Source organism: Trichomycterus rosablanca, chromosome 18 (assembly GCF_030014385.1).
Source record: "Trichomycterus rosablanca isolate fTriRos1 chromosome 18, fTriRos1.hap1, whole genome shotgun sequence".
NCBI classification, from domain to species: domain Eukaryota; kingdom Metazoa; phylum Chordata; class Actinopteri; order Siluriformes; family Trichomycteridae; genus Trichomycterus; species Trichomycterus rosablanca.
The window spans coordinates 10,787,699-10,800,727 of NC_086005.1; the positions used below are offsets into that span (position 1 = coordinate 10,787,699).

The window sequence follows — 13,029 nt, forward strand, 5'->3', positions numbered from 1 at the left end:
ATAGACTTACAGTTCAAGGCTGACTTCTCTGTGACCACATAAATAGGGCTAGTTCGAAAGTTATTTATTTATTAGGATTTTAACGTCATGTTTTACTCACTCTGGTTACATTGACAGGACAGGTAGTCACTGGTTACACAAGATTCATCAGTTTACAAGTTTAATGTCAATCACAGTCATGGACAATTTTGTATCTCTAATTCACATCACTTGCATGTCTTTGGACTGTTGGAGGAAACCCACGCAGACACGGGGAGAACATGCAAACTCCACACAGAGAGGACCCGGACCACCCCACCTAGGGATCGAACCCAAGACTGTCTTGCTGTGAGGCGACAGTGCTACCCACTGAGCCACCGTGCCACCCAGCTAGTTCAAAAGCTCCCACTACTAAGTACTGTACATGGAACAATGGTCTCTGTGTCATGATCTAAAATAAGATTCATGTCAAACTGTGCTAGCAAAAATATAAATGGATGGTCACAGGTTGTTCAAGAATCACCAAAAAAACAGGTCTGAAATCGATTAGAAACCGCTTAAACAAAAAGAACTCTGTCCACAGTCAAGCAAGCTTTACAGAGCCATGATCTTAAAGGCTGCTGAATACGAATAAAGTCCCTGCTACAAATTCATGCCCCTTTAAACCAATTGTTGTTGCTGAGAACATTATTAAAAAAGCATTTCTTTCCATCATGAAGACATGCCAGTAGATGAACTGACTGCTTAAATCACACCCAGATGTGAATGAGTTTAAATGACTGAGTATGAATCAGTGAGTGAGTGATGAACTGGTATTTTTTATCTAGGATGAGGTTATCTGTGTGCTTCTAATTTTGTGGCAACAGTTTAGGAATGCTTTTTGTTATTGCAATGACCTCATGACCTACCACAGTGATGTTCATAAAGAAAAGTTTGCTAAGTTGCATGAAAAACCATCAAACAGTGAAAATTAAAATCACTGCTGGCTCTTAAAACTACTGTTGTGTCTGTTTTTAAATCAAGTGCAGAGCTTTACTGATGTCTAAACGAACAAACTGTAGTAAAACCCACGATTTTAAATGTGAGGTTTAAAAGTCAGGTGTCAAAAATGTTTGGCAAACAAAGTGAAAAAACTGTGCATACAGACAAAATTTATTGTAATACTTTGTACAAAATGTCACTCACAAATACTAACTTGCATTTGTAACAATACACATTTCGTACATTAACACACTAAAAAAAAGTACCCCATACAACTCCATCACTGAGTGGTTACACTGATTAGGTACCTCAGGTTAGAAGTAACCTTCCGAGATCCATAAGCAATAAAGCTAGGGATGCAAAAGAAACTGCAAGCACTAGGCTAATGCTCAGGTCATATGACTGCTTACTTCTATGTAATTCTAATTCAACCAGCCAGTCATGTGCAGCAGCACAATGCATAAGATCATACAGAAATGCCATTAAAGGTTGAGCATGTCAGAAACAGGGAATTTCTGTCTTCAGATTTGCCACTTACTGGATGTTTTTTGCAAACTAAAATTGTTATTTCTGTAAATCCCAGAAAATCAGAAGTTTGAAATACTTAAACCAGCCTGTGGGGCACACACATCCATGCCACAGTAGAAGTCACTCAAGTCATATAATGTATTCTGTTATGCATTGTGCTGTTGCTACATGACCAGCTGACTAAACAATTACATTATTGAGCAGGTGTACAGGTGTTGGTTAGGTGGCCAGTAAGTGTTTAGTAACTTTATTTGTCAGTGTCAACCTCCAAAATCATTAGTTTATCTCTAAACCATTATTTGATCTGCCTTTCCTGCAGAGGAAACAGCACAGACGAGCTCAGCTGGTCTACACTGATCTTATGCTGCTCATTGTTGGTTTTGTGATCAGCAGAAAAACCCACATAAATGAGTCCAAAACACCAAAGACCTGCTGGTCTGTGGATTATTTTAGTAGGGTATAAATGTGTAGGTGTAAATGTTTTGTTGTTTTGTATATATTTTGCTGTTTTGGATTACAGGCACACAACTATACCTATTTATTCTGCTCCAACACTCACACTAAAACAGGTTTTTAAGAGTTAATTGATTTTCCCAGCATAAGACCAGCTCTAGCCAGCACAAACCATTTAAACCAGAAACCAGCTAATGCCAGTCTGTGCTCTTTTTCCTTAGTTGTTAAACATGCCATCATCAGCCAACATCCAAAGATACCAAAATAGCAGCTTCCTTTAGTTTATACATAAACAGATATATTAATAAAGAAATAGTTTGGCTCTCCTTGATCAGATCGGTGGTGATATAAGCGGCAATGGACTCTCAATCAAGATAATACGTAAATACACACCTTATTCTTGGGTGCACTATTACCCATAAGATGGAAATTTATACCAGCGCACATGAAAACATCCCAGAAAGAACCAAATCTATTGACTGAAAGATGCTTGCAAGTCTGTATGTATAACGTTGCACTACTTGTGGATTAGAAACTTTTTAATTGATACAATGCGCAAGTTAATTACACAACTCTGCCACAGTCATTGTAGTTAAACTAAAATCACAAGGCCATAAACAGTTAAAAACAGCCGAAACAGGGCAGTGAAAAGGGCAACGTGGTTAAAAGAAAATAAAAGCGCACATAAATTACGTGTGCTGTAGTCTCTCTAAAATCACCCAAAATGGCACATAATGGGTACAAAATCTGTCCAACAAAATGACAAATTAAGCAAAACTCACATCCTTCAAGGTCCAATGTATGTGACAGGCACAGATCCCAAATCCACTCCTAACTTTACCCATTCACATTTACAGCAAATCCTCATTTATCCTCAGTAAGTACATTTCAATGACTGAGAAAGATTCAAACCAACTGAAACTGGCTCTAGGATGGAGATGGAGGTCACTGGGTGGGTGGTGATTTGTGACGGTTTGGGGAGGTGTGAGGAGACTGGAGCTTTTCACTGGAGGCGGACGAAGTGAGGGAACTTTGTAAGTGCACCGTCTTGTGGAACAGCTTGTTGCTGATCAGAACCACCAAAGAGAAGAGACGTAGCTGAAAGTGGCTGTGGATGAAGGAAAGAAACCTGAATGAACATTCGTGTTTAATGGACCCTTTATTAGTCTATAAAAGGTGCCTTTTATACATCTTTTACTCAAAATGTAATGACTTGATCTTTAAATCTTTATTTTATTTTTTACGGTGGCTAAATCTATTTAGGGGGTCCTGAGTCACATACCATTAACGGACGTTCATCGTCATTTCACAATCAAAAATGCATATTTGGTGCAGCTGAGCACAATATAAAATAAAGCCTCCTCATGCCACACCACTTTTATGGTACGTAAAACAGTATAAGCGAGATGATCCTCTGAACTGTCCTGTTATTTAATTCTTAAAAAAAAAATACTTTGATACATATCTTTTTCGCATAATAAGCATGTATGATGTAGTACACTTACTAAAGCTTCACAGGGGTCTTGGCCTCATTGGCGCTAATGATGAAGAGTGGAAACAGGATGGAGAAGAGACAGCCACTAAAAGCAAAAAGAGACACAAGGGATTATGTTTTGTCTGCATTTATTCAAATTAATCTGCATCGCTCTGTTGACGCTTAGGTGTTATGAGCTGATATGCATGTTCTAGCTCACAAACTTTAAGGATTCTTTTTGCAACACATAACCAACACAAATTATGTGGTATGAGGGTATGTTAATGCCAGTAACATGGGCAATGTGCACATCTACTAAGGCACCATTCAGCTAAGTTATGGAGATACATATGCTGTCACCTATGCAACACAGGTTTTTCTTTTCCATCTTGTTTAAGCAAAACAATGCCAAACCACCTTCTAAATGCGTGGGTAGCACCTAATGTGGTGCATTATAAAGTGCAGTATATAAGAATAGAGACCCTGGAATGTTGAGCAGCTAAAGTGATCAGTTATTAAACTACAGCAGATCAATGGTAAAATAAAATGTAATGTAAAATGCACACATGCCCCTGTCCCAACTTTTTTTGGAATGTGTTAAATCAATAGCGTTTAAAATTCGCAAATATGTACACAAACAAGTATGGTGATTAGATGAAACTTTAAAACACATTAGTTATATTGTAAATTGTGTCAAAATGAATAGAACTGAATATAGGAATAGATTTGCTGTCTGATTTTATTTACAGATTTCACTGTTTCAATATTTTTGTAATTCGGTTTGTAGGTAGTGAAAAGACCAGGTTTAAATAGGCCATTGAACAGATCTTATTGTGAATCAGTAACAGTCAAATATTACAAAACCATATGGGTGATGACTCGTCCACAATCACAAAACTTTGTTACAACTGTACCTGATGATATACGAAGATGGCAGAGCAGTCAGAAGGGCCATGGGCAAACCGAAACCAAAGTAATATGGCCAGTTCCTCTCAATGTTCGACAGCCTCTGGTGCATTTCAATTCCTTCCACAAAAGAGACAGGTCATAATTTAGATGCATTCACAAAAAACTTCAATTAAAATCATTATGGATGACAAGGCCTGATAATCTCACCATGGTTGAACCAGCGGTATTCAAAGCAATAGAGTGAATAGAGCAGAGACATGTGCAGGAGGCTGACCATCTGACCGATTGCATCGATGGGGAACAGACTGACGATCATTCCCTAAAACAGAGGAGCAAGACATAAAACATTAAGCCTATTTTACAACAGCATATGATGTAGGTGGTCATAATAATCTGGCTCATCAACATATGTGATGATTAATGTTTCAAATGTGATCGTGACTTCTGTATGGAGATGGGTAAGTCTGCCATGTCCATATGGGTAACCTCATGGAACACACACAGGTAGGGAGTAGTTCTGGACAATAATTCGATATCGATATATATCGCGATAGAAAATGTTTCAATAACGGTGATATGATTTTTAAACAAATTCGATCGATATGCATTACGTCAGTGCGCTTTGCCCGTGTTACTTTTTTGCGGAAGCATTTCTGCTCGCAGGTTCCCACAGGGACGCAATTCAACAGCGCACCTCAAGCAAGTAGTTCTCCATCAAAACAGTGCAGTTACACACTCAACATAAATGTCAACCACCAACACAATTACAGAAGAAGTACTACTACTGAGTACTAATACTACTGAGTACTAATACCAGTTATTAATACTACTTCTTATTAGTTGTGGCACGCTACGAATAAAGGCACCAACGGGATAGTCGCGTTCCAGTGTTGCCAGATTGGGCGGTTTTCCTCCTAATTGGGCGGTTTTTTTTATTTTTCAAAGACAATTTAATAGCATTTAAATAACACTTCTATTGAAAAGAGAATATGCAGTTTTAAGAAGCACCAGCATTGTAGAAGGCTATTAAAAATAAAGTCAATTTTCAAAGCTGATTTGGCTTAATAGTGTTAGTCAGAATGTATCATATTCTTGAAAGAAAATTAAAATTTGTTTTCCATGCATTCACACTGGCATGTTCTGGGGTTCAAATGAGTCTCATCAGTACACACAAGTTTGCAATCAAATGATGAAGTATTGCAAAGGAATATCTTTAAAATTCTGTTAAGGTTATAGGCTATATTTTAGTTTTTCACAGGGAAAATGAGAAAAAATAAAAAGCTTATTATGTTAGGCTTGATGTAATTCTACATGGCACTCACTGCCTGTATAGGTAAATGAGTGAGTGACCAAAACACTACTGGATCAACAGCTACTAGCCACATACAAAAAAATAACAGTTTTTTAGACAGTTTCTGTGCCACCCCCTGTGAGCAATGGTCTCAGTCTGGCCACCACTATGAAAATTGTCTGGCTCCGCCACTGTTCACAGTTGAAAAAGAAGCAGACGAAATAGCTGATAAGAGATGAAGGACTAATTCAGTGTTCAGCTTGTATTTCTTGCCAGAAACCAGAAAAGAGGTTTACAGGTACTGCCATCCAATTTTGGTGTTTTTGGCAGTTTTTCCTGACATTTGTGTTATTCATATCGATATCGGAATTATATCGTATCGACCGAAATTAGGAGTTATATCGTGATATAAATTTTAGCCATATCGTCCAGCCCTAGTAGGGAGTATGATTCATCAAAATTGCCCCTTGATGCCAATGAGGCACCCTGATAATGCTTCTCTGAATTCATGAATGTGATGCACTTTTGAACAAACACACACTGCAGCTCACTAGGTGGCGCCATTCATTCAAAGTTGGTGATTTTAAAACGTTCTCAGGATTGACTCTTGAGGTTCGGATGGTTTATTGGTAAAACGAGTTTGAATCTCAGCTCTGCTATCGGTCCTACGCCTAAACGGACATGATTGGCTATGTCTCAGGGTGGAGGGATACATAAATAGAAAAAAAAGATTCACTCGAGGCCTCACAATGGATTGGCATCTTGCCTGGAGTGTGTGCCCAGTGATTCTGGGGAAAATCCAGACCCACCGGGACCCTGACTAGATTAAACGCACAAAAATAATTTTTATTAACAATATATATTTTTTTATAGCATGACATGACATGCTCAAATATTTGTGACATAGATAAAAGCTAAGATGGTCAGATTTTGAGCTTTAAATGGTAGCTTAGGTGTCTAAATGCAACATATTGTTCTTTAGAAAAGAGCAAAAAAATCTCTAAACAACTTTGGAGGTGAATGAAACGTTTCGACGTCCACCCTATAGAAGTGTCTGTGGTTTTGGTTTTGTTTTAACTAAAGCTGATCAGATGCAGTTTGCATAGGCAGTCTGCACACATTTGCATACGTAATCCTGCCTGCTGAACCTGACCTGCTGGAGTTTCTGTAGTATTGAACTATTTGCATTTTATTTATCATGTTGCATTGTCTCTGTAGACTACGTGTATCTTGCTGCTCGATCTGTGTGTATGATCATGTGTACATTCTTGGCTTTGTAAAAAAAATGCACCAGACATCACTGACTTTAATGTGAACAATGCATTGGAAGGCCATACACACTGATGAATGGCCGTGCATCGAAATTAAGCTCCGTCATTCATTGAAAAAAGGTTTAATTATTCAAATTTTAAACAAAATGTATCCAAAACAGCCCAATCCAGCTGCAAACATCTATTGTCCATCTACAACAATGATCACAGGTTACAACATTGAAAACAGGTTAAAGCATTAAATAATGTATGCATCTTATACAGACTAAGACTTTTCCGGCTACAGGAAAGGCAGTAGTGTACAAAAATCTATGTCTGTGTTCCAATCTGCCTTTTTCTGTATTAAATACTACAAAATCGACCTTATTAGTCGATTGTATGTGGTTTGAGACATGTGAGGAAAATAATATCCACAAACACACAATGCTCGTCAATGTTATTCCTGACAGGCCAAGGACGTGAATGTGAATTTAGGCTTAATAGAAGGATGGAAGTTTTAGTACCTGAATTAGGAAGAGAGCCTGCAGGAGGAGGTTGAACAGCATGTCAGCTATAATCTTGCTTACACTTGGAAATGGCTGAGCTTTGCGTCCAGACACTTCAAAAGCCATATCAGCAATGTCCTGTCAAAAGAGATGAAAAAAGGCATTTTGCATGGGGATAGTCAAAGAAATTGTGTATGGGATTTGGTTTTACCATATATGCTCCGATACAAGTCATTAAAACTGTGTTGTGCCGCTCAGGTGGCGCAGCGGTAAAAAGAAACGCGCTGCAACCAGGGCTGGATTCTGAGAGCGTGGTATCGAATCCAGCCTTGCTTTACCGGTTCGAAGCTGAGTGGCTATATGAGCAATGATTGGCCGGTTGCTCATGTGGGGGGTGGGACAAAGAACCGGATGTGGGTCTCTCTCTGTCAGAATGCGATTGCGTTCTCTGCCGGCTGATTGGAGGCGCTTACACAGAGATGGGAGGGGGTGCCCTTAGGGTGTGTCTCTCCGCATGCAACGCTAGGTGGCGCCAAACTCGTCAATGTGTGGGTGGCAAAGATGCATCTGGCTGCTGCTCGTGTTTCGGAGGGGATACGGGTTAGCTTCAATCACCTCCGTCAGGGCAGGGTTCGGCATAGACAGAGAGGAAGCACGATGCTAATTGAACAATTGGATGCGCTAAAAGGGGAGAAAAAGGGGTTAAAAAAAAAACTGTGTTGTAAACTGTAATAATTTTGTCCTCTTCTTTTCTTGTCCTGTCCTGAACATCCTTCTCCGTCACACCAACCTCCTGCATGTCCTCTCTCACTGCATAACTGCACCTCATCTCTGGCCTCCTCTCTTCCTTCTGCCTGCCAGCTCCATCCTCGACACTGTTCTCTTGACAGTACTCTGATCACTCCTCTGCAGCCATCTCAATCCAGCCTCCCCAACAATGTCTTTAAAACATCCATCCTGTCCACCCTTGTCACTCCCAATGAGAACCGCGGCATGTTTATCTCAGCCACAATACCACTTATAACTGAATTCCTTGCCTTGGGATTTTAGAGAGACATATGTCGCTATCAAGGCAAAATCTTTTCCCAGGAAGTCCAAGGACAATTCAACAAGACAACTTCTGACCTCATTCTGCACAATTTACAAAAACATGGCTTTGTATACACAGAGTGTGTGTGCTTGACTAACCTGGCTGCTGTCCAGATTTGTTTCCCATTGAAAATGTATCATGAAGAGAATCAGACAATGGCGAGTATAAACGGTTTACATCAGGCAAGAAAAGGCAAAAAAAAATAAAAAATCCACTTGCAAAACTTCTCAGTTCCCAAACAATTAAAATGTGTCATTATTAAGAAAGGTGATGGAACAGAGTGCTAAACACACCTTGGTCACACCGTTTTTTGAGTATGTTGCAGGCATCAAATTCTAAATGTGTTTCTATTTACAAAATACAATTATTGCACTTTACAAAATGTCCCAACTTTACTGAAGATCTGGTTTGTATATGCATTATAAAGAAGAATTATCAGATAATTGTTTGTACTTAGTTATGTGAAGCCTCACCTGGAACCAGATGGCATTGACAATCTTGCTAAGTACAAACAGAGGCAAAACCCAGAGCGCACTAAACACTGACGTCAAGATGAACTCCAACCATGCCCAGACATTTCCATGCAGAGAGGGGTCACCTTAAAATGAAACAGGAAAACACAAATCAAGCAATTGTTAGATAACAGGTACTGAAATAAAACAAAATCCAGCATGCTTAGTTGAAAACTGGAAGAGATCCACATACCTATAATTTTTGCTGTGAGAGTCTGAAGCAGTGGTATAAATACTCGGTAGAAAAGAAACAGACTCAGCTGTGAGAGGAACACAACATATGCATTACTTAAACATATGAGTTCATTTAAAAACAAAAAAACTTTTTTATTTTAGTTTTTTTTTATTATTTATTTTCATATTTTTTTATTCTTGTTATACACTGTTGAGTAATTGTCAATAACTGTGATTAGTGCTGAACAATGGATGTAAGGATGTCAGAAATAAAAACACATTAAAGAATATCTATAAGTAAAAATTCCCTGCATAATTCATACCACAATAAGTATGTTTACTTTTTTATTCATTCATGTTTACCACCACTCTATCTTGGTCAGGGTCATGGACGGTAAGTCCCGTTTCCTTGAAGACAAGACGGCAATACATTGCAGGGCCATTGGCCACCCACCCTAAGACACAGTCAATCATGTCTGTATGTTAATAACACCGCTGGGGATTCGGATCCCAGATGTAGTAGGCAAGCATGATTTACTCCCAGCATGTTTAGTGTCATCAGTAAATAATAATTTGGAGAAAGAAATTGTGTGAGGATAGCTAAACCGCTTAGCTGGTCCCAAGCCTGGATAAAATAAGGAGGGGTTGCATCAGTAAGGAAATCCAGCATAAAACTGTGCCAAATCATGTCTGCAGACCAGTAAAATATCGGAGCAGGTAAAAGAAAATACACAAATTAAATCGTTAACATATTCCATACACATTTATTCATATGGTGAACACCTACCCAAAATACACCTCCGTTCCAGGCACAACACTGAAAAATCCTACTCGCCAGTTTGGGCTCACTAAAAAACAAAAAGGAAGAGCAGGACACAGAACAGTTTAAAAAAATAATTAGAGCAACATTTTTTATTTATTGAGTGGCAACACCTTTTAACATTGTATACATTTTCCAGACTCTGTGTTTCATTGTTTTCCAAGCCTGTAGAAGATCATTTCCAAATGTTATGAATTTACCATACATCTTAAGTGTCTTTTAATACATTTCAAATTCAAATGAATTCTATATGAATCCTATACTGTGTCTTATTTTTAAAAATGAACCATGTCCTCTGTAACTGGTATCATTTTAAACTCATTTCATTCACGTGACAACTTCAGGCACTTAGACTTTTAAAGGCTTGTAGTTCAATTATTTAATTATTATATAAACTATAACAATAGTAGCTGATGTGATCTCTATAATAACCATTAGAAATAAATCAATAATTCAAACAAACCGTGGACCCTTTAACAGTGTCAGAGACCAGTGGTTTGAGAGCCCCAACTGAATGAAAACAGATTTTTAATCACACTTACTTTTCCTGTTTGCGGTCTTGACTCTGAGCCCGTCTTTGTGCCAGTGGACCACTGGCTCTTCGTCTCCTCTGCTCTTCCCTTTTTTGTTGTATGCGAGCATCTAGCTTGGTGATTGTTCCAATACCCAGAATAGAATCTTTTATCCCCTATAGGCCAAACAAGATAAAAGCAAAAACATGGTATGTTTAAAAAGAGGGTTTTGAAGAAGTCAGGATTATAGACAATTTTGCAGTTGTTGAATATGGAACTAATCATCCAAGGTTTGATAAAACTGAGCATTGTTAATGAGGGGAAAAAGGTACTAACCGTTGCCACATTGCGGAGGAACGCCCTCACACTGTCCGTCATCTCCAAGCCAGCTGGAGAATCATCAACTGCAGAAGAAAGGATGACTACAATATCTCATGATAGGAGAGGAAAATTCCCGTAAACTGCAGAGAAAAATACATTTTTACAACATTCATTTATTAAACCATAGCAAGAGTAGAGACAGTCATGTGCAAAAGTTGAAACATCCCTGGTTATTGATTTTTTTTTTTTAAGTGAAAAAGTTTGTTTCTGCTCATTTTAGTAAAGTACCCATCGTTTTTCCCTAAATTTGTTTAATTTAGCAAATACAAAGTAATTAAAATGTTTAAACCTCTGTTTCATGAACAGAGCATGTTAACACATTTTCAAGGTTTGTTTGTTTGTTTATTAGGATTTTAACATCATGTTTTACACTTTGGTTACATTCATGACAGGAACGGTAGTTATTCATTACACAAGATTCATCAGTTTACAAGTTTATATCAAACACAGTCTTGGACAATTTTAGTATCTCCAATTCACCTCACTTGCATGTCTTTGGACTGTGGGAGGAAACCGGAGCACCCGGAGGAAACCCACACGGACACGGGGAGAACATGCAAACTCCACACAGAAAGGACCCGGACCGCCCAACCTGGGGATCGAACCCAGGGCCTACTTGCTGTGAGGCGACAGTGCTACCCACTAAGCCACCGTGCCGCCCAGAACATCAAGGTGGTCACGGGTGTTACAGTTTAGGTAAAGGTGGTATAAAGTGGGTACAGGTGGTATAAAGTGGACACAGGTGGTATAATGCGGTTATGGATATATACTGGGTATATAATGCGGTTATGGATATATACTGGGATGATATAAGGTGAGTATAGGTAGTATATACGGGGTATGAATGGTATAAAGTGGGTATAGGTGGTAGAAGGTGGGTATTATTGAGTATGGGTGGTAAAAAGCAGGCACAGCTGGTATAAACTGGGTACGGGTGGTATAACATGGATATGAGTGGTAAAATATGGGTAGGGTTGGTGTAATGTGTGTATTTCATAACTGAGTTCTAGATGTCAGCTACTCTGAACATTTGTTTACTCTGTATTTTATCTTTTTCACCAGACTGTAAACAATGGCGATGATGACAGCTTTACATTTAAACTATTCTTTAATTATTTTAATAAAAATGTACTTTAAATAAGATGTTTATGTTATGTTTGTTGCAAATCAATCCCATCAGTGTTGTTGTATCTGATACACAAACACTAACAGCGCTCCTTACAAAGCTAACCAGGTTAGCTGTAAACACAAGTACACACATATAGCCTATGAAAAGCTCTACTATGTACTAAATACTATTATTATTATTTAAATAAAAAATGCAGATAAGTAAAGACGTCCATACCTCATATACTCAATTTCTTCAAATCTTCTTTCTTCTTAAAACCTTTGTTTTTAAGCTCTGCTTTGAACAAACACATCAGGCCAGTAAAGTAGTCAGCGCATGCGCTTTGTCACCGCTACAGAGCATGACGGGAAGTGTAGTTAATTTTATTCATTGATATATACATATTTTTTTTACCTCTGCATTTTAAAGGTTAAATACTGTTTTGAAAATAATCTTGATCGCAATTGATTATAGCAGATATATGTGGTGTGGGACGTTTTGTAAAACGCAATAAAAATGAATTTATGGTTTGTTATTTTTCTTAAATCTTTACTTAACTGATTAAAGTAGAAAGAAAATATGTCCTCAGTTTTCAAACTATTAAAACGTCCTAATAATAGGAAAAGTGATAACAATGTAAACAAATAAAAGGTGATAAAAGGTAAACAATGTTTTTATTTACAAAATACAATAAAGTTGATCATTTTGTCAGTTTAATAAAGACTCAAGAGAATTAGTCCGTCATGAAAAATGGGATAAGTCGCTCAAATCCGGATGTGATCTTGTATAGGTGCAGGCACGTGCACAGACATTTTTGGGGGCGGGTGCTCAAGCCAAAAAAAAGGGCACCCATCGCCAAAATTATTAATAAAAAATAAAAAAAACACGGTAGGATATTTAACTTATATATTTATTTTTGTTAACACAATCAATACACATCTAATCAAATAACTCAAATTATCAAATTTCATAAATAAATGAAAAACAGGCAAAAACAAGGCCATATTGTGCGTGCATTTTAATAACCAAACAACTGATACTGATACATCTCCCTCATTTGC

The 13,029-nt window shown here is 38.0% G+C and overlaps 2 protein-coding genes across 5 annotated transcripts in view; one reads left to right on the top strand and one right to left on the bottom strand.

The window, feature by feature from the left end:
• The window catches only part of rps25 (ribosomal protein S25), a 240,040-nt gene that overhangs the window by 174,271 nt on the left and 52,740 nt on the right, over positions 1–13,029 (top strand). The window lies entirely within an intron of this gene.
• ei24 (EI24 autophagy associated transmembrane protein) lies at positions 1,116–12,294 on the bottom strand. 2 transcript variants are annotated; one of them, XM_063014419.1, is made up of 11 exons: positions 12,206–12,294; positions 10,816–10,940; positions 10,510–10,655; positions 9,935–9,995; positions 9,167–9,233; positions 8,935–9,059; positions 7,390–7,509; positions 4,532–4,643; positions 4,330–4,441; positions 3,447–3,521; positions 1,116–3,049 (listed from the first exon to the last, which is right to left on the bottom strand). In XM_063014419.1, the coding sequence occupies exons 2-11, from the start codon at positions 10,855–10,857 to the stop codon at positions 2,887–2,889; spliced, it is 1,023 nt and encodes a 340-aa protein (XP_062870489.1). In that variant the 5' UTR covers positions 10,858–10,940; positions 12,206–12,294; the 3' UTR covers positions 1,116–2,886. The 2 variants fall into 2 exon arrangements, with proteins under 2 accessions (XP_062870489.1, XP_062870490.1); XM_063014420.1 differs by having other exon boundaries at positions 10,816–10,883; positions 12,206–12,288.